Source organism: Protobothrops mucrosquamatus, unplaced genomic scaffold, assembly GCF_001527695.2.
Source record: "Protobothrops mucrosquamatus isolate PMUCROS unplaced genomic scaffold, P.Mucros_1.0 scaffold351, whole genome shotgun sequence".
In the NCBI taxonomy this organism is placed as follows: domain Eukaryota; kingdom Metazoa; phylum Chordata; class Lepidosauria; order Squamata; family Viperidae; genus Protobothrops; species Protobothrops mucrosquamatus.
The window spans coordinates 180,577-203,302 of NW_015386686.1; the positions used below are offsets into that span (position 1 = coordinate 180,577).

Below are 22,726 nucleotides of genomic sequence, written 5' to 3' on the forward strand. Positions count from 1 at the left end.
ATGCTCACATCCAGGGTTTGTTATAGAGAATTCTTGCTCAGAGAAATAATAGCAAATCAGTACAGCAAGAAGGGCTGAGATACTTTTATCTTATTCCTGGTACAAAGTTTTATTTTACATAACAGGATCTGGACTAACAGGGGCATTAGTCTTCATGGTAAAAAAGAATAAAAGAAATTCAAGTTAACAGCGGATTCCCATGCCAATAGCCATAAAAGTCCCAAATGTTCCACCACTCTGCATCATGGTTTTGCCAACGCCACCCATCAGTTCTCGTCCTCTCATGCCAATCCTAAAAAAGAAACAATATTGAACAGAAAGTTATTTTTCAAAATAAGTAAAAGAAAATCATCAGTAGAAGATTAAAAAGTATCAGGATAAAGAACATCAAAGTTGCCTGCTGGATGTGGATGCCTGCTTCCTCCCTAATCAAAACATAGTTTCAAGGACAGACCACAGACAACCAAGCTATACAAATTAATGTTTTTCATGATTTCCTTTAGTCATTATATTCAATACTTCGTAAACATAATGAAACATAGGAGTATTTAATAAGTCTTAAAAAGTACATCCAAATATTCTACAAACCAATGTCAAGTTTAAGATATTAAGTTATTAATATACTATTAATATACCTATTGTAGTAAGCTGGCAGCATTGTTTGCCATAAAGAAGATTGAGTGTGTCATACTGCATAAAACTATGGAATTTGGTCTCCAAACATACCTGACACAAGAAAACGTGCCAAACAGTGCACCTGCTGCCATGCCAACAGCAAAGCCCATCATAAAGCCCATTTTTACTCTGTCAAAACAACTGGGCTGGGACTGGCCATAAGATCCCACTGTCACAGGCATCTAGGAAGAAAATTGAGCACAAATGTAATAAGTATTGCTTCTAAAAACACCAAGAGGATCCCATTTTCAATTTGAAGGAATATTTATTTGTGTTGCTAACAATATTTGAAGCATGTTAAAATCATCGGTGATCTATTTAATGAGAATTTTAGCTAGATCTTTATAATTTCAGCCTCATATTTCTAATAAAAATACACAAATATGCATGGCTATATCCATCAGACCTTCACAACAAATCATTGTGGATAAGCCACAATTTCTAATAAAATATTGTAAATGGTTGCCTAGAACCAGAAAGAAATAGCTATTCTTTTCCTGTGGTTTATAAAATAGTGCACAAATATGTGCCAAAATAGATACAGATATAAAAATTAAGTTATATGTCCCAATCATGATTAATGAAATTTGTAAGTTAACCTTTGGAAGTGTAGGAATGTCAATAATCAACTACACATTTTCAGCATGATTTTCAAGATGTATTTTAGATAAAGCCAATTTTGGCTTCTCTATGGACATTAGGGAGAATAACATGGATAGCTACTCTATGAATTTTTTCAAAATATTTTGGTTTAGAATTGTAAAACATTAAGGTTGCAAGTGATCATTGAAAAAAACATTCGGAGGACTAGTGCAGAGGGTAGTACTCAGTCAACCTTGGCCAATTTCAGTAAAAGCTGTTTTACTGAAAGAATCTCATATGATTAAAAATAGTACAATAGCAACAAGGAGAAGCATAGAAACTGCAAATCACATTCATATTGTTGCCAAAATTGCATGAAGTCCTGAGAATCAAATTAAATTCAGGAAAGATTTTAAGAACATAAAAACTTGTTAAATTGGATCAACAGTTAATCAAATCTAACATTCTGTTTTCCCCAGTAAACAATAAAGCTAGAACAAGCGAATCTTCATTTATCTTTCCCTAGCAGCTGGTAATCGAGATATATCTCAATCTAAGGTAAAGAGCCATTTTGGTATACTGGTAAAAACATCAAGCTAGAAACTAGGAGATATGAGTTCTAGTCTGGCCTTGGGTATAAAGCCAGCTGGGTGGGCGACTTTGGGACAATCATTCTCTTAGCCCTAGCAAATAGGTAATGGGAAACCATTTCCAAAATCTTGCCAAGAAAATCGCAGGTAATTGCAGGCTGTTCAGGTAATCATTAGCAGTTAACATTGACTTGAAGGCAAAAAACAACAGACAGTAATAAGCAGCCATCAAAATTACAAAGTATAAGCTATTTACAGTCCGTTCCTCCATGAATTTGTCCTGTCCCATTAAAGCAGACTAAACCAGTGTTAAAATGATATTCCGTATCAAGAATTCTCAGTCCTGGGAGAGTATGAGAAACAAACTCAAAATAACTGTTATTCATAGACTCTTCATAAACTCTTAGTGACTCATGTTTCATGATTATCTGTAGGATAATAAGTATGATAATGAGATAAACAAGGATAATATGGAAACAAACATATCCCAGTTATGCTGGATCTCTAGCAGCCTTTGATACCATTGATTATGGTATCTTCTGCACCGACTGTGAAGATTGAGAATAAGAAACTCTTCAGTAGCCCCAAAGGTGCTTTTTCAAGAGGAACTGGACTTTCTTGGTTTTCTTTGAAGATGTTTTGCTTCTCGTCCAAGAAGCTTCTTCAGCTCTGAATGGAAGGATTCAGACAGCTGGTCATTTGCATTCTTTTAGAGAGTCGTTGATGCCACTTGGGGGTTTGTCTGTGTCCTCAGAGTCACCTGAATAGTGCAAATGGGTGTGGAGCCCTCTTGGAGCTGGTGAACTGCTGAAAGGACTGTGTTGTGGAACTGTGCTTTCTGCAGGTTGTTTTCTGCCCTGTGTCCCTTCACTGTTGAACACAGGTGCAGGCTGTTGGGGATGATTCTGTGTTGTCTGCATCTCAAACTTAAGTGCAAATGGTTTCTGTAGTCTGCAATTTTTCTGAAAATCAGTTCATACTCCCGTACCATTTGAAGGGCATTTATCCCAAAGTGCATAGCTAAATGTCTATGTAGATTCTCAGTCATCCAAGTCATGGCTGTCCCAAAAGTGCAAATTTCAAGAGGCAACTGGACTTTGTTTTTCTTTTAAGAAATTTCCAGAAAAATTGCAGACTACAGGATACATTCAAACTATCCCAGTTTAAGAACCACTGCTTTAATGACTCACCTATAACACTTTGCAGTTGGATTATAGAAATAGGCTCTACATGGGGCTGCCCTTGAAGACCATTCAGAAGCTTCAAATGGTGTAGTATGCAATTGGCATGGCTAGTAATTCTCACGTAATATCACTAGTATGGGAGTTACATTGCTGCCAATTAGCTCCTGAGTGAAATTCAAGCTGCTGTTTCCTTACATGGGTCAAGTCCAGGTATCTCTATGACTGCATTCTCTGAGTGGAACCTGTTAATCAAGACTTGCTGAGAGTCCCAGTACTGAGGGAATCCAGTTACATTGGATTGATGTTTTATAATTGATTGTATTATATCTCATTATATTAATACCATTTTGGGGGGAAAGTAGCATTTATGTAATAGGAATGCATGAATTATCCTTCTGAAAGATTCCAAGCATGAAATTTCCTTTTTTAAAAAAATTACAGCATCTAAGTCAGTGATGGCGAACCTTTTAGAGACCGAGTGCCCAAACTGCAACCCAAAACCCACTTATGCATCGTCGGGTGCCAGGTGGATGTGGCCCATTGGGTGGGCGTGGCTGTGATGGTAACAGCAGATTGGGTGGGACTAAAAAGTTCAATCAATCAATTCCAACTTTGCAAGATCTTTTTTTTCCCGTGAGAAGTTGAAATTAACTGATTGATTGAACCTTTTTTTTTGTACACGGCAGCGGAGGCTTAAAGCGAAAAAGTTTTATAAAACCCAGCTGAAGGCCTAGGACTGGGGCGACGGCGCGTGTGCCCACAGAGAGGGCTCTGAGTGCCACCTCTGGCACCCGTGCCATAGGTTCGTCACCACTGATCTAAGTAGTTAGTTAACATTTTCACTAATACGCCACCATGAGTCCCTGATTCAAGACTGGTTCCATTTTGTCCAACAAAATGTGTTCCACTACAACAGGGGTCCCCAGTACCGTGGACCGGTACTGGGCCGCGGCATGCCAGCAACTGGTCCGCACAAACAAGCAAAACCCCATCTATGGGATGCAGGCAGCACACAAAACCACACACTCTCTGGTCCATGGAAAAACCTTTCTCCATGGAACTGATTCCTGGTGCCCAAAAGGTTGGGGACCTCTGCACTACAAGATTGTGAAGAATAGGATGAAGGGGTGGGACTGAAACTCGAGGCTGACAGAAATATGTTTAAGAGAAACATATTTAATTTCAATAATTTCCAAGACTTAATAACAAATAGCTTCTTAAGAAAGAATTAATAAAAGAAATAGCCGTGCTCTGGCTGAATCATATATTATCTTTAAGAAATCCTACAGAACTGATTACCTAAATGACTGAGGAATGGCAATTGTTGTCCCTATCTTCAAAAAGGAGAAAAAGGAGGATCCAGGGATCACAGATTCAACACTGACATCAATAAAGGGGAAGACTCTCCTAGAGAATGGTTTTCGATTCTGGGAATCATGTTATAGGAAGGATTTATAAACTCAAAGAATGATTTGGGGATTAGAAATTAAGATCTATTTAGAAAGATTAAAGGAACAAAATATATTTAGGTCTTGAGAAAACGCAATTGAAGGAAAGTAGATCAAGACCTATTCCCTTTTTTTCCAAGGCACAGAACTTGGAATAATCAATCTAAATTGCAGGAAAATTGTTTCCACTTCAACACTAATAGAAATTATCTAAAAGTAAAAACAGTTCAACAGTGAAACCAATTATCCAGAAAAATAGTATCTGCTTCACTAGATATATATTCAAAAGGAGGACTAAAGATAATCTTTCAAAGATACTTTAATATGGATTTCTGCAGATTGAACTTGATGCTATAAATGATCCCCTCCAGCAGATCTGTTTAGCAAAAATAAATTAAAAACTTTAAGCAGCTTCTAAATAAAACGATTAACACATTTTAATATTTGTTGGAATGCAAATACTAATAAACTAATTCAGGGAGCCTAATTTAATTATTTTAATTTACTATCCCCAACATTCAGATATGTATTTTAAATCTGCAGATGTGACACTGATATGCAGTATTAAACAATTTATAAGACAGTGATACAACCTACTGTATAATTACATTAATATTTGTACATATTATGAGCATCAAATTTGTTCTTAAGTTTATATTCAATCCATAAACAAGCAAATTTCTTTTCTCAGGAAAAATTATCAACTTCTAAAGCTCTTCTTTTAAAAGGGACAGTGAATAATTGTTAGGGGAAAGAAAGCTAGATGAACTACAACGGCCTACTACATTTCTGCAAACTAGCCATACCATCTTGAGATTTTAAAATATTATGAACCTGGTTTTTTCCCCGTATTCTTTCACTGTGAATTCCTGAACTCCTATGTCTTAAAAGTGATTGGGTTACCTATAGTAAGCCACAACGACCATACATATATAACTGACAAAATCGGGATGATCACTAGGTTACCGCCAAGACATATAGAAAACCAGGGTTTCTTTAACCATGTTTTATAGGCAAACGTTCAACTGGCTAGCACACTAAGATATAACTATGGCTGAGTTCATAAAGCATTAAGCCCGAACTAAGTAAAGAACTTGATGCGTATTTAGGCCAACACAGCTAAGGCACTGGTAGCTGTGACTTCACATTATTGTGTATACAATAATATTAAATTTATATGCCGCCCGGCTCCTAGCGTTTTTGGTCGGTTAGCTTTAATTAAGCTTGGTAAAATAAACAAATACATTTAAAAGGCCTCTCCTCAGAAACTGGGGCAAAAAAAAATCAACCCGGAAGCGCTTCAAATGTTGAGCCGCCTGACATAAAATCTTCGGCCCAGTTATCGGCGAGGCCGTCTCTCACCTCGACCCCTGAGAAGTCTCTCCAACGACGATCTCTTACCGTTCGATCTGCTTCCGGCTCAGTCTGATGACGAAACAGGAAACAACCTCAGACTAGGGTGAAAGGTTAACTGTAGGCGCTGCTGAGCTTTGAAGCTGCGTTGTGTTATAGTTAAGGAGCGTATAGGGGAAAAAAACCCGAAAAGAGGGGATGATGCTGATATTACGGCCGACGGCATTGTGGGTCTCGAAAGGGCGGGTGGTTTTCCAAGGAAGGAGGTTTTCGGGGGCTGTGCACCAACAAGGTAAACTCATTCTTTTGAAGGGCTGACCTAACTGGAATTCAGCAGATCTGAGTTTGAAGCAGCAATAATATACAGGCATCTTCTTTCTCAGATTTAATTATATCTGCCTGCTGCGCGGCGTTTTCCTAAGCGTATCCCCTGCAAGGATAAAGTAAAAAAGATACGACACTCGCAGGGTGTGACGTTTGAGCAGCACTCTTGCATTTTGGAGGCAGGTTGTCATACAGTGAGAAGCTTAAGAAGTTGGGGTTCAGAGTCGTTTCCACTCCCATCCCCCCCCATTCCCCATTTCAAAGTGCATTTCTTAGAATTGTTTTGTTGTCTTTTGCTAGGTAAAGACCATGTTGATGAATCTTTACTCCGACCACTATATATGGATGTCCAAGCAACTACCTCTCTGGTATGTCAACTAAATTCTGGTTTGGGATTTTGTTCTTTACTAACAGAAAAATAAAACTAACCTGTATTTGCAGGATGGTTTATGCACACTTGTTTAGGGACCTGTCCCATTGCAGTCAAATGTTCTTTAGGAATAGACAATATTCTCATATTTTTCTCCAAGAGTTTAATGTGGATTATGTAAGAATCTCCCTTTATTCTTTTACACAATGGCAACTCTGTGAGGTAGTTTGGATTTGGCTATCCCAAAATCAGCAGAGTTTCCATTGCTATAAATGGCCTTGAATCTGAAGGTCCTTGTACAGGATTTTTATCACTATATGGCACTGGCTATTTGGTGACTTCCATATGTTTTATACAAAAATTATCATCATAAATCAGGGTGGTGAGAATAATAGTTGTAATCCAAAATATCTGGAGGTCTCCAAGTAGCCTACTCTGATTCGTAATGTTTGATTCATACACTCATCTACACATCTATGCTATATTAAACCTAATTAATGAATATATGTATAAATTTGAATGTTTACATCTTTATGTTAATTTTTATTTTAAAAAGTGCCTAAGGCTATCTCAATATTATACATCAAAGCTGAATTCAAAGGGGAAAAATGATTTGGAGAACAGAGACTACTAATATTACATCTGTCAGAAACTTCTTAAACTGGCCATGCAGTCTCAAAATCTTTTCCCTTTTGAATTAGGATTACTACACTGCCCTTTTATATATGCATCTACATGCACTTATGTATTGCATCTCTGTTAAAAGAACTGGATATATTCCTGACATTCATGGGAATCAAATAAGAGCAAAAACAAAGTAAAATGGCTTGCTATATATCTTATATTCTAGGACCCAAGGGTTTTGGATAGCATGCTGCCTTATCTTGTGCATTACTATGGCAACCCACACTCTAGAACTCATGCATATGGTTGGGAAAGTGAAACTGCAATGGAAAAAGCCAGACAGGTGAGAATATTATTTTGTTCTTAAAATTAAATAATACATCTGTTTCTGCTGTATTGTTAAACAGTTTCGTTCTGAAAAATGTTACAGATTTTTTCCAAACAATTCTGCTCTAATTTACATTTGTGCATTCCTTTGTTTCCCTCCAGCAAGTTGCATCATTAATAGGAGCAGATCCTCGTGAAATTATTTTTACCAGTGGGGCCACAGAATCAAACAATATAGCAATTAAGGTAAATTTATGTGTATATGTATGTAACTCTGGGCGGCTTACAGTTACACCTAAGTTAAAACATAAAAAGTTAAAATCAAACCTTAAAACCAAAGACCCATGGGGTGGAGTGGGGGGGGGAGGTGGGATTTGTTATTACTCAATCAACCACCTCCATTGCTCTGGTTCCCCCCTGGGGCCCCAAGCCAGCTGGCAAATCCAATATATTGCAGTATTAATTGAAAATGTTATAAAAATAGTAATTTCTCAGTACTATGAGAATTAAACAATTGCTGTGTTTCCCTTTACTTGTAAGGAAAGACGTATTTGAGTAAAGCAATAGCAACTAATGACATACCCATATTTTTTTTTCTGGACTATAAATAAATAGGTACTCCAGCTTGAACTGTATATATAGAAAAGATGGGATAAAAGTCTAAAAAAATATTTTTTTCTTTTTTCAGCAAAAAGCCCATAATGGGTTTCCAGTCACTAATAAATGTAATAATCTTTTCTCTAAACAACAAGTTCATCTTTTGGAATGGAAGCATACTTTATTGTTGATGTTGCTGACATTATACTTACTAATTCAAAAATCTCTTCTAGTATTTGAACTGTTAATAGCATTTTGTGTCATTTTATAAATTCCTGTAATAACTAAAAACTGAATGCAATTTTTCACTTTTTTTTCTTTTCTGCCTCAAGTCTTTAGTTCCCTCTAGTGTCCAATTTCTGAAATCATAGTCTCAGATACACATTATGCCTTAGGATAGTAAATAAACAATTTCTGAAAGTGATTAGAAACTGAGGTTAGTAAACTTGGTGTTCAAAAGACTCAGCTGCAGCTGATGCCTTTATCTCCCAGAGTTCTAATCCACAGGAGACCACTTGCCTGCATCTTATCACAGGGAGCAGCATTCCAGAGCACCTGTGGGCAATCTCTCCTCCTCTCCTTGTCTGGAGAGGTTCCGAAAAACTGGTCTAATTGCCAGTTCAGGTTTTGCCACAGTTGTTGTTTCTGCTCTTTCCAAGATATACTAGTTTGCCTGGAAGTTGTTTTTTCTGTAGATGAAATATTCTGTGATTCATTTAACTATTCGTCCTATAGCTTCATTTCCCGGCCTTTCATCATCTTGCTAGCCTTCCTATAAATTTGTTTTAATTTGTCACTACCGTTTTTGAACTGAGGCCCAGAATGATCACAGATCATCTATCATCTGGATTCTGTGAGCTTGTTAATACATCCCAACATAGCATTTGTTTTATTAATGCTAGCTGATGTTTAACTTATGGTTAGCAAAAATACCCAGCATCCCTTTACATATATACATCTAGCCAGTCTCATCCTGTACTTCTGCCTTGTATTTTTCTTGCCCAGATACAATGTGTTTCATGTCTCCCTGTTAAATTTCATCCATTTAATTCCATACATTACTCAGATCTATCTGTATCTTCTTTTAATCTTCTCTCTTTCATTTAAATTATTACCCATTCCTTTGATTCATCTACAAACTTTATAATTTTCCCCTTTATAAGTTCCTCTTCTCTCAATCAAATCATTGATAAATCATTGACACTAGAGACACTCAATGGCTGAATTGAAGCTATTAATGAACTCCATTAATAAGTACTCTCTGGGTATGATCATTGCACTAACTGCAAGTTCATCTAACAGTATTATCATCTTGTCTGTATTTTACCATTTTGTTAAGGATTATCATGAGGCACTATGTCAAAGACTTTATACTAAGGTTCAGATTTACTGTGTCTGTGGCATTCCCCGATTTACTTAGCACGTACCCCTGTTAGAAAAAAATCGAAGTTAAACTGCATGATTTATTTGTGACAAACCTATGCTGAGGCTTAATCATAGTTTGCCTCTCCAAGTGTTCATAGACTCATTATCGGTTCAAAAACCTTGCCCAATATAGATACCATGCTAACAGACCTGTAATTTTCCTGGTGATCCTCCTTGTTGAAGATGGGGATAACATTTGCTCTCCTCCAGTATTCTGCTTGACTAAATTAAAGCCAAAATCATAATTTTATACTTGAAATTATACTGAGTGTAATTACTTCCATATATGTGGAGAACTGCAGCATGGATATTTCATTGGAAACAAACCTTATTAATGTCAATAGAATTTATTTCTGAATAGGCAATTTCAAACTTTTGGTTACAGTTGCCTGAAGCCTTAAGGAAAACGAAAATTTTATATTTCTAATTTAATATTCATGAAAACTATCACTTGTCATCACTTTTGATCAAAATCTTGTTTTTTTCTTGTATCAATTTAAAAGGGTGTTGGAAGATTTTATAAATCCAGAAAGAAACATATAATTACAACACAAACTGAGCACAAATGTGTGCTAGATTCTTGTCGTGCCTTAGAAGCTGAGGGCTTTCAAGTCACCTACTTGCCTGTAAAGAAAAATGGCCTTATAGATATAAAGGTAAATGATTTTCTTTCAAATATTTGTACATCTGAAGAATAGAGTGCTCTTTCAATTTTTTGCTGTCCTCATTAGCCTTAGTATAGCTTGCTGGAGAGAATTTCCTCAATAAAAACAAACAAAATGTTTGTAAGGTAGAAGGTTAGAACTGATGTTCAGACTGTTAATCATTTCCAGTAGATCTAAATACATTAGTAAATGCAATTTAAAACATAGTAACCTTGTTGTTCTCACATTGAGGTAGTTTGATTAAATGGTAATAGTTTACTTGTTAAGGTGTAATTCTAAGAATACTAAGACCATAAAGTACTCAATTTAATGGAACTATTGAGTATGCATACATAGGATTGTATCAAATAACATTCATTTGTTTGTTTGTTAAAACTTGCTGCTTTTTAACCTCAACAAGAATTTTGACCTGGGATTCCATTTAAAGATAGAAATTATAAAGTCACCATAATTTTAAAGAGAGTAGGAAAAGCTTGAAGAAAATAGCTTCTTGACTTGTTTCCATATCCTTACCAGGTAGCCATAGGAGGCATATATATTTTATTTGTATAACAAAGTAATATTCTGCATGTGTCGGTATGTATATTTCTATTGTCTTGTGTTGTCTCTGTATTTGTGTATTTGCACATTGGGAAGGCTACTTATGCTTTGTTCTAAGTCCTATGACTAGGAGGGAAGGGGGTTAGAATAGCAATCACCAACCTTCTGAGCCACTGCACAAATACCTCTCCCATAGGAATATATTGGGGGGATTTTTTTTTCCTAGCCTCCAACCTTTCAGATTTTGTCTACTGTTTCCTACATACAAGTCTTTACCCTATTTTGTTCAGCTTTCAGAGAGGTATCCTGCTGAAAGGCAAATAAAGTCCATAGATCCTTTATGCAATTTCTTTCCAGCTTTAAAAATTAAAGTAATCAGGATTTGATGGGCTATATGTGGTCTTATATATTAATACACAGATTTGTAGCCATCTTTTATCTTTTTTAATATAATTCTATGTAGTGTATGTTACGCTTCTAAAATAGTTGTTAACTAATTGAACAAAATCCATGAAAGCAAAAGGTCTATCAAGCAGTAGAATATTGCAATGTGGGAAGAAATATTTTGTTTTCCTTGATTTTAGACATTACTTGACCACTCAGAGGCAATGTATGACTAATTTCATCTATATTGGGATTCATCAGGTATACCAACCATTACAGTTACTTTCTCTCTTGTGGAGTGGTGGAATTGTGGGGCCTGTATTATGAGGGCATGACATAAAATGATAGCTCTGTCTCTGTAGTCTGAGAATACAAATAAGAAAGATAAGATGTATACAATGCATAATTTGTTTTCCTTGGATTGCCCAAGGCTATGCAAGGCTATATCAAACTTGAACTGATAGAATGAACTTAGAATAAGCTATTTTAACATTTTAGTGGCCAGTTCTGATGATGATGGTGGTGGTGGTGGTGGAAGGGACCTTGGAGATCATCTAGTCTAACCCCCTGCTCAGGCAGGAAACCCTATACCATTTCAGACAAATGGCTGTCCAGTCTCTTCTTAAAAACTTCCAGTGTTGGAGCATTCATCGCTTCTGGAGGCAGGTTGTTCCACTGGTTAATTGTTCTAACTGTCAGGAACTTTCTCCTTAGTTCTAGGTTGCTTCTCTCCTTGATTAGTTTCCATCCGTTGTTTCTTGTCCTGCCTTCAGGTGCTTTGCAGAATAGTTTGACTCCTTCTTTGTGGCAATCCCTGAGATATTGGAACACTGCTATCATGTCACTCTAGTCCTTCTCTTCATTAAACTAGACATACCCAATTCCAGCAGCCGTTCCTTATATATTTTAGCCTCCAGTCCTCTAATCATCTTTGTTGCTCTTCTCTGTACTGTTTCTAGAGTCTCAACATCTTTTTTACATCGTGGTGACCAAAGCTGGATGCATATTCCAAGTGTGACCTTACCAAGGCATTGTAAAGTGGTATTAACACTTCACATGATCTTGATTCTATCCCTCTGTTAATGCAGCCCAGCACTGTGTTGACTTTTTTTGGCAGCTGCAGCACACTGCTGGCTCATATTTAAGTGATTGTCCACTAGGACTCCGAGATCCATCTCACAGTTAACTACTATTGAGCAAGGTACCACTTATACTGTACCTGTGCATTTGGTTTTTCTTCCCTAAACATAGAACTTTACTTTTTTCACCATTGAATTTCATTTTGTTAGATTGCACCCAATGTTCAAGTCTGTCAAGATCTTCCTGTATCTAAAGGAGTGTTGGCTATTCCTGCCAGCTTGGTGTTGTCTGCAAATTTGATGAGTTCCCCATCAATCCCCTCATCCAAATCATTGATAAAGATGTTGAAGAGCACTGGCCCACTACACACTTCCCTCCATGTAGATGCAGTTCCACTGAAGACCACATGCTTATGGCCAGTCAGCCAACTATGAATCCATCTGGTGGTGATGCTGTCTAACCCACATTTTTCTATCTTACAAAGTAGTAGGTTGTTATCTATTTTATCAAATGCCTTACTGAAGTCCAAGTAAATTATATCCACAGCATTCCTCTGGTCCACTAATTTTGTCACCTGGTCAGAGAATGCAATAAGATTTGTCTGACATGGTCTGTTTTTGACAAACCCATGTTGGCTTTTGGTAATGACTTTGTTTGCCTCTAGGTGTTCGCTGATTCGTTGCTTCATTATCTTTTCCAGAATCTTCCCAGGTATTGAGGTCAGGCTGATAGGTCTGTAGTTTCCTGGATCCATTTTTTTCCTTTTTTAAAGATGGGAACTACATCAGCTCTTTTCCAGTCCTCTGGTAGTTCCCCACTGCTCCAGGATCTTTGAAAGATATAGTTCAGTGGTTCTGAGATCACATCTGCCAGTTCCTTCAAAACATTGGGGTATAATCCATCTGGTCCTGGTGATTTAAACTCATCTAGGGTGGACAGGTGCTCACTTACCATTTTCTTGCCTACCTTAACTTCTGTTTCTAATCTGTTTTTTACAGGACTGTTTTTGATAGGTTGGACTGTTTTTTCCCTTTGTGTAAAGACAGATGCAAAAAACGAGTTAAATAGTTCTGCTTTCTCCCTGTTGCTTGTCACCTTCTTGCCATTTTCTCCCACTAATGGACCAATAATTTCCTTAAACTTTTTATTGTTTTTTACATGTTGAAAGAAGCTTTTTTTTTGTTATTTTTGACTTTTGTCGCAAGCCTTAGTTCATTTTGAGCCTTAGCTTTCCTCACTTCATCTTTGCAGGCCTGGGCTATTTGCTGATATTCTGCCTTAGTTATGTGCCCCTTTTTCCACTTTTTATACTTGTCCTTTTTGTCTTTCAATTTATCAGAGAGTTCTTTATGCAGCCATGCTGGTTTCTTTTGAGAGCTGTTATTTTTCTTCTTAGTTGGTATTGTGCTAAACTGGGCTTTTATAATCTCACTTTTCAAAATTTGCCAAGCTTCTTGAGTTGTTTGCCCCTTGAGGATTCTCATCCATGGAATCCTTCCCAAGCTCTCTCTAAGTTTATTGAAATTAGCTCTCTTAAAGTGCAAGACTCCAGTTTGACTGTGTTCTATTGCTTGTGCTTGCATAATGTTGAATTCCAATATTGCATGATCACTCCCTCCCAAGATTCCTGTGACTTCAATACCTTCTATCATTTCATCTCTGTTAGTGAGAATTAAGTCCAATATGGCTGATCCCCTAGTTCCCTTCTCTACTTTTTGGGAAACAAAGTTGTCTGCTAATTTGTCAGGAATTGTTTGATCTTCCACTTTGTGCAGAGTTTGTCTCCCAGATGATGTCAGGATAATTAAAGTCCCCCATTACTATTGTGATGTGCTTCCTACATCCCTTAGTTAACTGACTAGCAAAAGGTTCATCTATTTCCTCTGCTTGGTTGGGTGGCCTGTAGTATACACCTATGGCAATGTCATTTCCCCCCCCCTTTTATATTGACCCAAATGCATTCAAGACAGTTTTCATCATTGTTGTGCTCTATTTCTGTAGAGATGTAGTTATTTCTTATATAGAGAGCAACTCCACCTCCTCTTTTATTTGGTCTGTTTCTTTTAAATAATTTAAATCCCTGTAGCTGTGTGTTCCATTTGTAGGTTTCAACCCACCAAGTTTCCGTAATGGCAACAATATAATATCTGCCCTCATTTACCTGAATTTCTAATTCACCGTTTATTGCTCATACTCTGTGCATTGGTGTATAGACATTTGAGTCCTTTATATAACTGACCCTGTGTTTACTTTCTACATAACCTGTATGGTGCACCTGTTTGATTAGTGCACTTTGTGTGGCACTCACTATTAAAAGCTTGATTTTGCTTGACAGCAAGGCTGATATTCTTATACACACACACATCTATGTTACATGCACCGATAATTTTTAGATTGCCGGGGACAGGAATGTTCTCTATCAATTAACTCACTGTCCCCATTGTTCAGTTTAAATATTTCTCCAGAAAATCTGTGAATTTATTGCCAAGTAACTCAGTCCCTTTCTTTGATGGATGCAAACCATCTCTTTTGTACACTTTGTCATTGGACCAGCTGCAGACATTGTGACTAATATAACCAAAGCCTTCCCCTTTACACCACACCTTTAGCTACTACATATTGAATTCTGCTATATGCTGGCCTTTTCCATTTTGTTCCTAATACACTGGTAAAACCTCTGAAAAAGTAAGCCTACAGCCCATTATATTTCACCTTTTGAACTTGAACTGGTTTGTATATATGTAATTATTTCCCTCTTTTATGATTTTTGCCAGGAACTGAAAAATGCAATACAACCTGATACAAGCCTAGTGTCAATAATGACTGTGAATAATGAAATAGGAGTGAAACAACCAATTAGTGATATAGGTATGTAGACATGAATTGTGATCTGTGCTCCAAGTAATGTCCTGTGTAAAACAATGGAGGACTCATCATATATAGGCTAACCTGGATTAATTGGTTAAAACTAGTCACAGTTTTATTACATACCTACAGACACAGTATAGGTAGTCATTGATTTACAATAGCAAAAGGGCTTGGAATTGTTGTCCTTAAATAATGCAGTCACGAAGCATGACCACATCACTTAGCAACAACGATCCATGCAGCCCTAGTTAATCCCATGGCCATTAGCTAAGGCAGCTTCTGGCCAGCTTCTCACAACAAAGTCAGCAGGGAAACAGACAGGAAATAGCAAGTTTAGGCAGCTGGCCGTCTGCAAGTAAGTGGGTACTGCTGGGTAGGGAAGGAGATAGGGCTTGGGGAAGATACATAAAGGTGCAAGGGAAATGCAGTGAGGATTGGGGAGGGTGCAAGGGAGATGCAACAAGAGTTGCAGAGAGTGCATGGGGATGCATGAGGTATGAGGAAGGCACAAAGAGGCTCATGAAAGATGCACAGGAGTATGCAAGTGGCTTGCACAGTACAAGCGCAGAGGAGTTGAGTGAGTGGCATGGTGGGGGAGATTTACCCTAACAACTTGCGATCTACCTGGCTTCCCCATTTACTTTCTGGGAATGACTTTCTCCATAGAGAGGGAAAGGTTGCAAATGGGCATCACATGACAGCAGGACCCTGCAACTGGTCATAAGTACAAGCTAGTTGCCAAGCATCCATATCACAATCATGTGTCTGTGGGAATGCTGGAATGGCTGGAACTCTGCAGATCGATCATCACCACCATTGTAACTTTGAATGGTTGCTCAATGAATGGTGACAAGTTGACCATTAAACTGTATCAGTTTATTGCCTCCAGCTTCCGTCATGAATTCTGCCAGTAAGTAAAATTTGTCTATAGCCTTACTGTCTAATGGCTGACTTCTCTATATAATACAAGAAAGAGTCTGAGGTTTATGAACTGTAGGTAGGAGAAGTTAACTTAGAAAGAACCAGGGGATATTTCTTTCTTTTCTTTTTTGGTAGCCTTTCTTTTAGAGCTTCTCACTAGCTTCCAGGGCAGATGCTAAACACAACATTGAAGAAAGTGAATTAGTTAGTGAGCTGCCTACCTCCCTATATTAGAGACAAACACTTCCTATAAATGTGAATCGAGTTATACATGAGGAAAAAACAATTCTTTTGATTAATCCTCCAAATTATCCTTTGAAGATAAAATATTCGTTTGTATACTTAAAATACTTATTTTAAGATGACAGAAATAACTATACTGTGGTGTGTGTTTTTTTAATTCCAGGTGACATTTGCAGTGCCAATAAAGTATTTTTTCATACAGATGCTGCACAGGCAGTTGGAAAAATCCCTCTGGATGTCAGTGATATGAAAATTGATTTAATGAGCATAAGTGGCCATAAAATTTATGGTCCCAAAGGTATTAATATTTTGTGGGTCTCTGTATTTAAGCAAGAAAGAGTCATTATTGTATTAATGTTTTAATTGCTGAACTGTACTTCATTATAATTTCCCTAAGATTATGGAGTGATTAATACTGAAGTAAGAGCTTATTGTTCTTTATTTACTTTTTTAGAAATATTTAAAGACTTCTTTTGAAAAAGACAATCACATATTGAGGCATTATTTTAATTGAATTGTAGGATTTTCTTTGTTATAATTCTTAAGCTTTTTATGCAGGAAAAGTATGTAAATATTTTAAAATTATGTGGAAGCATTATTTATTTTAAGATAGCATTGATCCAATTATTCTGTATAATCTAGGAAGTATTTAGATTTTCAGCTCTTTTGGGTCCATCAATGCCTTAGGATTTAGCAATGACTGAAAGCTTAAAGGAAACAGACAAAGAAGAATGGTTAAATAATTGAAACAGATTGCCACTTTATAAACATAACCTGTCCCTATGGTAATTAAATTGAAACTGCTAAAGATTCTTTGTCTCCTCTGTAATTTTGAGTGTTAATTTCCCCCACTGATTTGTAGCCATGAAATTCAGTGTGAAGTGATTATACAGTAAAGTCAGTTTGTTAGAAGTCCAATTTGCATTTGAATGTAACTGAATTTCTTCTAAGCAGTACAATATTTCTGCAACAAGCATAGCTTGATTTTCTGCATTATGGTTTTGTTATACAAGTAGTCCTCAACTGATAGCAGTTCATTTAGTGACTGTTCAAAGTTACAATGGCATTGCAGCATCCCTGAATGGTATAAGGTTTCCTGCGTAAGCAGGGGGTTGGACTAGAACACCTCCAAGGTCTATTCTATTCTATTCTATTCCATTCCATTCCATTCCATTCCATTGCATTCCATTCCCCTGGTCACATGATCAAAATTCAAATGCTTGGCAACTAACTCATATTTATGACAGTTGCAGTGTCTCACAGTCATGTGATCACCTTTTGCGACCTTCTGACAAGCAAAGTCAATGGGGAAGCTAGATTCTCTTAACAACTAGGTTACTAACTTAATTACTGCAGTGATTCACTTAACAACTGTGGTAGGAAAGGTTGTAAAATTGGGCAAAATTCACTTAAATATTTCCCTTAGCAACAGACATTTTAGACTCAGTTGTGGTTATAAGTCGAGGACTGTATTAGGAGAATGAAGCTTTCTAAATCGGGGTAACAGTTTGAATTCAGAAGTTGTGTTAGTCTGCCTATTCACATATATTATATCAGATAGGCTTTTCTTTTTCCAATCCTTTTTTTCTTTTCTTTTTTCTTTTCTTTCCAAAGTGTCTTAATATTCGTGTAGTCGGAAACTAAAACGTACCTAACTACGTCATTATGTGAACTTAAAATCTAAAGACTGTGATACGAATCTTTTGCAGACGATCAATCTTTACCTTAACGATTCATTTTAATTCTTAGGACTAATTTTTAATATAAAACGTGTAAATATTCGGAGACTTTATATAACTTGACTTTTTTTTATTGTGTGTTCAAGGGGTTGGTGCAATTTATGTCCGGCGGCGACCAAGAGTAAGAGTGGAACCTATACAGAGTGGAGGAGGTCAAGAGCGAGGATTACGTTCTGGAACTGTGCCAACTCCATTAGTAGTTGGCCTTGGGGCAGCTTGTGAATTGGCACAGCAAGAAATGGAGGTAAAAAATGTGATTCAATTTCTCTGTACAGGTAGTCCTCAACTTACAACTAGTCACTTACTTACCATTTGAAGTTACAACCTACCCAAAGAAAAGGACTTATGACCCATATCTAACATTCCAACGGTCTGCCCCCCATGATCACATGACCACACTTCGGGCACTCAGCAACATGGCTTCATTTACAGCTATTTGCAGCATAGCCTGGTACTTACTTCTGGCTTTCAGCAAAACTGTGTCCATAGCAAGCAATGGGTTCACACTTATGATTGCCACATTCACTTAATGACTGTTGCAAAAAAGTTGTAAACTCAGGCCAGTCATGTGACTGACCCATTTTATGACCATCATGACATACAATCATAATGGGCAAGCTCCACTATGGCCGTATGTTGAAGACTACCTGTGTAGTCTACCCACAGCATATTTAGGACTCTCTGTTTTTGACATATTCTTAGCATGATGATTTAAATTGAATGTCTACAATATTGTTACCAGCATGTAGTGATCTAAAATTGGATTTAATATGTCTTTTACCTATTGAATTATTTTGATCTATTTTTCATTCTTAGCGTTTTTTCAAAAAAATGTGCAGTGCAATTTGTTTTAATAATAACTAAAATTCAATTATTTGTTGAACTGTCTTAATTTGTTTAATGTATCTATTATATGTCTTGTGACCCCTCCCATTTTAGTTCACAGGCCTTTTCTTATGAGTCTCAGTCTTGATACTGGTAAGAAAAGAGGTTTGGCAGTTTTTGTGATCACCAGTATTGAGGCAAATTCTATTGGATTTTTTCTTTTTCCTTTTTTTATAAGTGTCTCTGTTTTGCTTAGCTAGTGAGAAGCTCTAAATAAATCAACATTTATATTTACATTGCCCTTTGGGTAGTCTTTATTATGCAGAAGCAAACGGCATACAGGTAGTCCTCAGTTAACAACCAATCATTCAGCGACTATTGAAAGTTATGACACTGCTGAATGAGTGGTACTTACAACCAGTCCTTGAAGTTGTGGCCAGTGTGGCAACCCTGTGGTCACATGATCACAATTTGGATGTTTGGTAATTGACTAGCCCTTACAACAATTGCAGCATCCCATAAAGTCAAGGGGGAAACTGGCAGATAATGTTGCAATTTGCTCCCACTCCTATCACATTTTCTCAAGGATTCCCACTTTGGAATATGAGATCCTGGGGATCTTGTACTCTGTAGCATTTTCCTGCCCTTGCTTGCATTCCATTGCTTATCCCCCACCCAGTGGAGTTAATGCTGGACCATAGCACCCACCTGTGTACTTACCCACACTCTATAGCATGCACATCCCTGCTCAGCCACAATTGTGCCAGGCTACAGCACCTACCTGCCCATCCATACTCTGTAGAACATACCCACCCACCCATTGTTCTGCTTGCGAACCACCTAAGGAATGGCTCGTGACTGGGACCTGCAACTTCTTGTCAGCTTTTCCATTGCCTTTTCATGTTGGAAGCCAGCAGAAAGTCACAATTTGTGGTCATGTGAAATATTTAATTGATTGTTTGATTGATTGTTTATATGCTGCCCATCTTACTATCAAGCAACTCTGGGGAGTATATACATTTAATAAAGAAAGAAATAATGACACATAATCCTTGTTTAACAATAGCAACTGAGAATTGCTGTCACTATGTGATGCAGTGACATACTTCATGCTTTATAACTGAATTGCTTAGTGAAAGAAATTCCAATCCCAAATACTGTCATTTAGCAAGGAGTATACTAAAGTAATATTACAATAATAACAAAACTTTTATGGTTAATGTATATGAATTTGGATGAAGAAATGTATGTGTTATTATTTCTAAGTTTTGATGGTGTCAGTGTGTTCTGTTTTCTACTCCTGTTTAATAATAAAACTAGAAATGATTGAGGTAATTAGAGTAAACTGGTCAAAGTTCAAATCCATTGTGATAAATTAATTAGTTTTTGTTTCTTTTCTAGTATGACCATAAACGAATTAGCTTATTAGCTGATAGGCTAATCACAAAAATAATGTCAGAAGTTCCTGATGTTGTAATGAATGGAGACCCAGTGCATCGTTATCCAGGTATAATTAGCAGAATGTTGACTTTTGTCATTATTCAGTTGTTGACAAATATATATTAATCTTTAATCTTAATTTATTGAGGTTCACCATTAAACACCCTATAAACTATAACTTTGTTAAGACATCACTATAGAGGAAATTATGATTGATCGACAACGAGACATTACAGGTTACTGAATACCTGACGTGTAGCAAAATTAATACAAAATATAGAGGTTTTTAATGAAAATTTATCCCACGATCTTTAACTCCAGTGTGTGGAAATGAAGAGCAGAGAAGAATCCTCTTATAGTCAAGGAAAATCTTGTTTCTTTTTTTTTGTGCCATCTTCATAACTGACTGACTCTGAGGGTCTTATAATGACAGCTGCAGCATAACAGATTGCTTGAGTATATAACCACATTAATTTTCATAGCTGCTGTATGGCACTTCAGAAGACATAAAAAATAAAATTCCTGTAAAGAAGAATAGTTCTAAATACTGGAAGTTTAAGATTATTAAATAATCTGACCTTGCTCTGTTAACAATGCAGGCTGCATCAATTTATCATTTGCGTATGTGGAAGGGGAAAGCTTGCTGATGGCCCTGAAAGATGTGGCACTCTCTTCTGGAAGGTATAACTTTATATGCAAAATGGCATATGATTCAGCTTAATCTGTTTCTAGAGAAAAGATTGCTTGGAATTTCCAAAGAAACTGGAATTTTGAAAGAAAATCAGAATAAAAGAGGCATATAACCTAAAAATCTAGGTTGCATCTGTATTCATTCTATTCAGAATCGTCTTCTTAATTATGAATGGCATTGACTGGCTTCCACTCATTTCACTTAAAAAATGCTGTTAAGATTTCAGGTTCCTTTTTAAAAACAGTAGATATGTGCTAAACTGGAGAAACTAGCAATGAGGTTTTACTATTGAGAATGGAAGCCATCAGCTAATTCTTTTTGTTTAATCTTTTTTCTTCTCAATTATTTTAATAATTTGAATGTGCCAATGAATTCATGAGATACTTCCAATGATCCAGTTCACGTATAATCCTCTTGACTATATTGTCTTATATTTGGCTCTTTTTTCTTTTCTTTTTTTTTCCTTCTCCATTCCTTCATTGATTTTGCAAAATAAATCCTCTTTTCAGAGAAACATGCCACTTTCATTAGAACCAGGTTTCCAAAGTGATTAAAAGAAGGTTATTTATTTATTTATTAAAAGAAGGTATATTCAGAGTATACCTAACTGTAACCTGCTGCTTTCATGCTTACTCTTGCTTTGCATTAAAACAAGTATCATATTATTTTCTTGTTAGTGCTTGTACATCTGCATCTTTGGAACCGTCATACGTATTGCGTGCAATTGGAACAGATGAAGACTTGGCTCACTCATCCATAAGGTAAGGGTTATTTTGATAAAAGGAAAATTGCATGTCATCTTTGTATATATGTTTTGTGCTTGATTTGTGTTTTACTTTATTTCAGATTTGGAATTGGACGTTTTACTACTGAAGAAGAAGTAGATTATACTGTAAATAAATGCATACAACATGTGAAAAGATTAAGAGAAATGAGGTAAATATTTTTTATTAAAAATAGCATTTTTATTTGTTTAAAATTAAATTTAGATAAAGATTATGAAGAGAATTAGATTATTTGTTATCTCCTTCAGTTGTGCCTGCTGTGAAATTATCAGATCTATATAGCTAATTTAAGTGGCTGTTATCTAGGGCCTGTATGTATGCTTTGTCATTAGAATTATACTAATAGTATTATATGTTATATGTTGTATTCAGATCTAACATGGGTAACAATGTTTTGGATGAATCACAGGTATCTTTGCTGTATCTGTCAGTAGCTGTCTGTAAAAAAAAAGTATTATTTGTCTTATAACAAATATAATTTATAGTTCTGAGGAACTGAAATTTAATTTTTCTTCTTATTTTACAGCCCACTGTGGGAGATGGTACAGGATGGAATTGATTTGAAAAGCATTAAATGGACACAGCATTAAAATACATACAGTATATATCAGACTGCATGGTTGTGGATTAAATGTTTCTGTACATTCCTGAGAAAAAGTATATAGTTTCAAGTGTGCAATCCGTGGGTAACCAGTGAAATGCTCTTTTTAAATACAGAACCTGAAAACTAATTCTAAGGCAGAGTTTTGTTTTGTGCATTAACTTTCACATAAAGAAGTATAAATGGACATAAAATATGTTGACACCAAAGAAACTGCAGTACTTTTATTTTTAGGTGATTTTGTTGCAGCTTGGTATAATGAGATTTCAGAATTGTATCATTGTGGAAAAATGATTGATTTTGTTTCTTCTGTAAGTATCATGAGGCTATTTTGAATGTATTTTATCAACATATTACTTTTCAGAAACATACATTCAGGAATAATGTTTCTTATAGAAAGTTTACTTTACTAAATCCTACGTCTTATGCTTACGCACTAGTGCTT

The 22,726-nt window shown here is 36.4% G+C and overlaps 2 protein-coding genes across 2 annotated transcripts; one reads left to right on the top strand and one right to left on the bottom strand.

The window, feature by feature from the left end:
• Positions 1–69: 69 nt before the first annotated feature.
• On the bottom strand, positions 70–5,921 carry ROMO1 (reactive oxygen species modulator 1). Its single transcript, XM_015815560.1, has 3 exons — positions 5,842–5,921; positions 727–857; positions 70–292 (listed from the first exon to the last, which is right to left on the bottom strand). The coding sequence occupies exons 2-3, from the start codon at positions 855–857 to the stop codon at positions 184–186; spliced, it is 240 nt and encodes a 79-aa protein (XP_015671046.1). The 5' UTR covers positions 5,842–5,921; the 3' UTR covers positions 70–183.
• On the top strand, positions 5,917–22,488 carry NFS1 (NFS1 cysteine desulfurase). Its single transcript, XM_015815559.1, has 13 exons — positions 5,917–6,124; positions 6,457–6,524; positions 7,377–7,493; positions 7,640–7,723; positions 10,003–10,155; positions 14,943–15,036; positions 16,364–16,498; positions 18,026–18,183; positions 20,166–20,271; positions 20,804–20,885; positions 21,573–21,656; positions 21,742–21,831; positions 22,207–22,488. Exons 1-13 carry the CDS (start codon positions 6,031–6,033, stop codon positions 22,268–22,270), a joined length of 1,329 nt encoding a protein of 442 aa, XP_015671045.1. The 5' UTR covers positions 5,917–6,030; the 3' UTR covers positions 22,271–22,488.
• Positions 22,489–22,726: the final 238 nt, after the last annotated feature.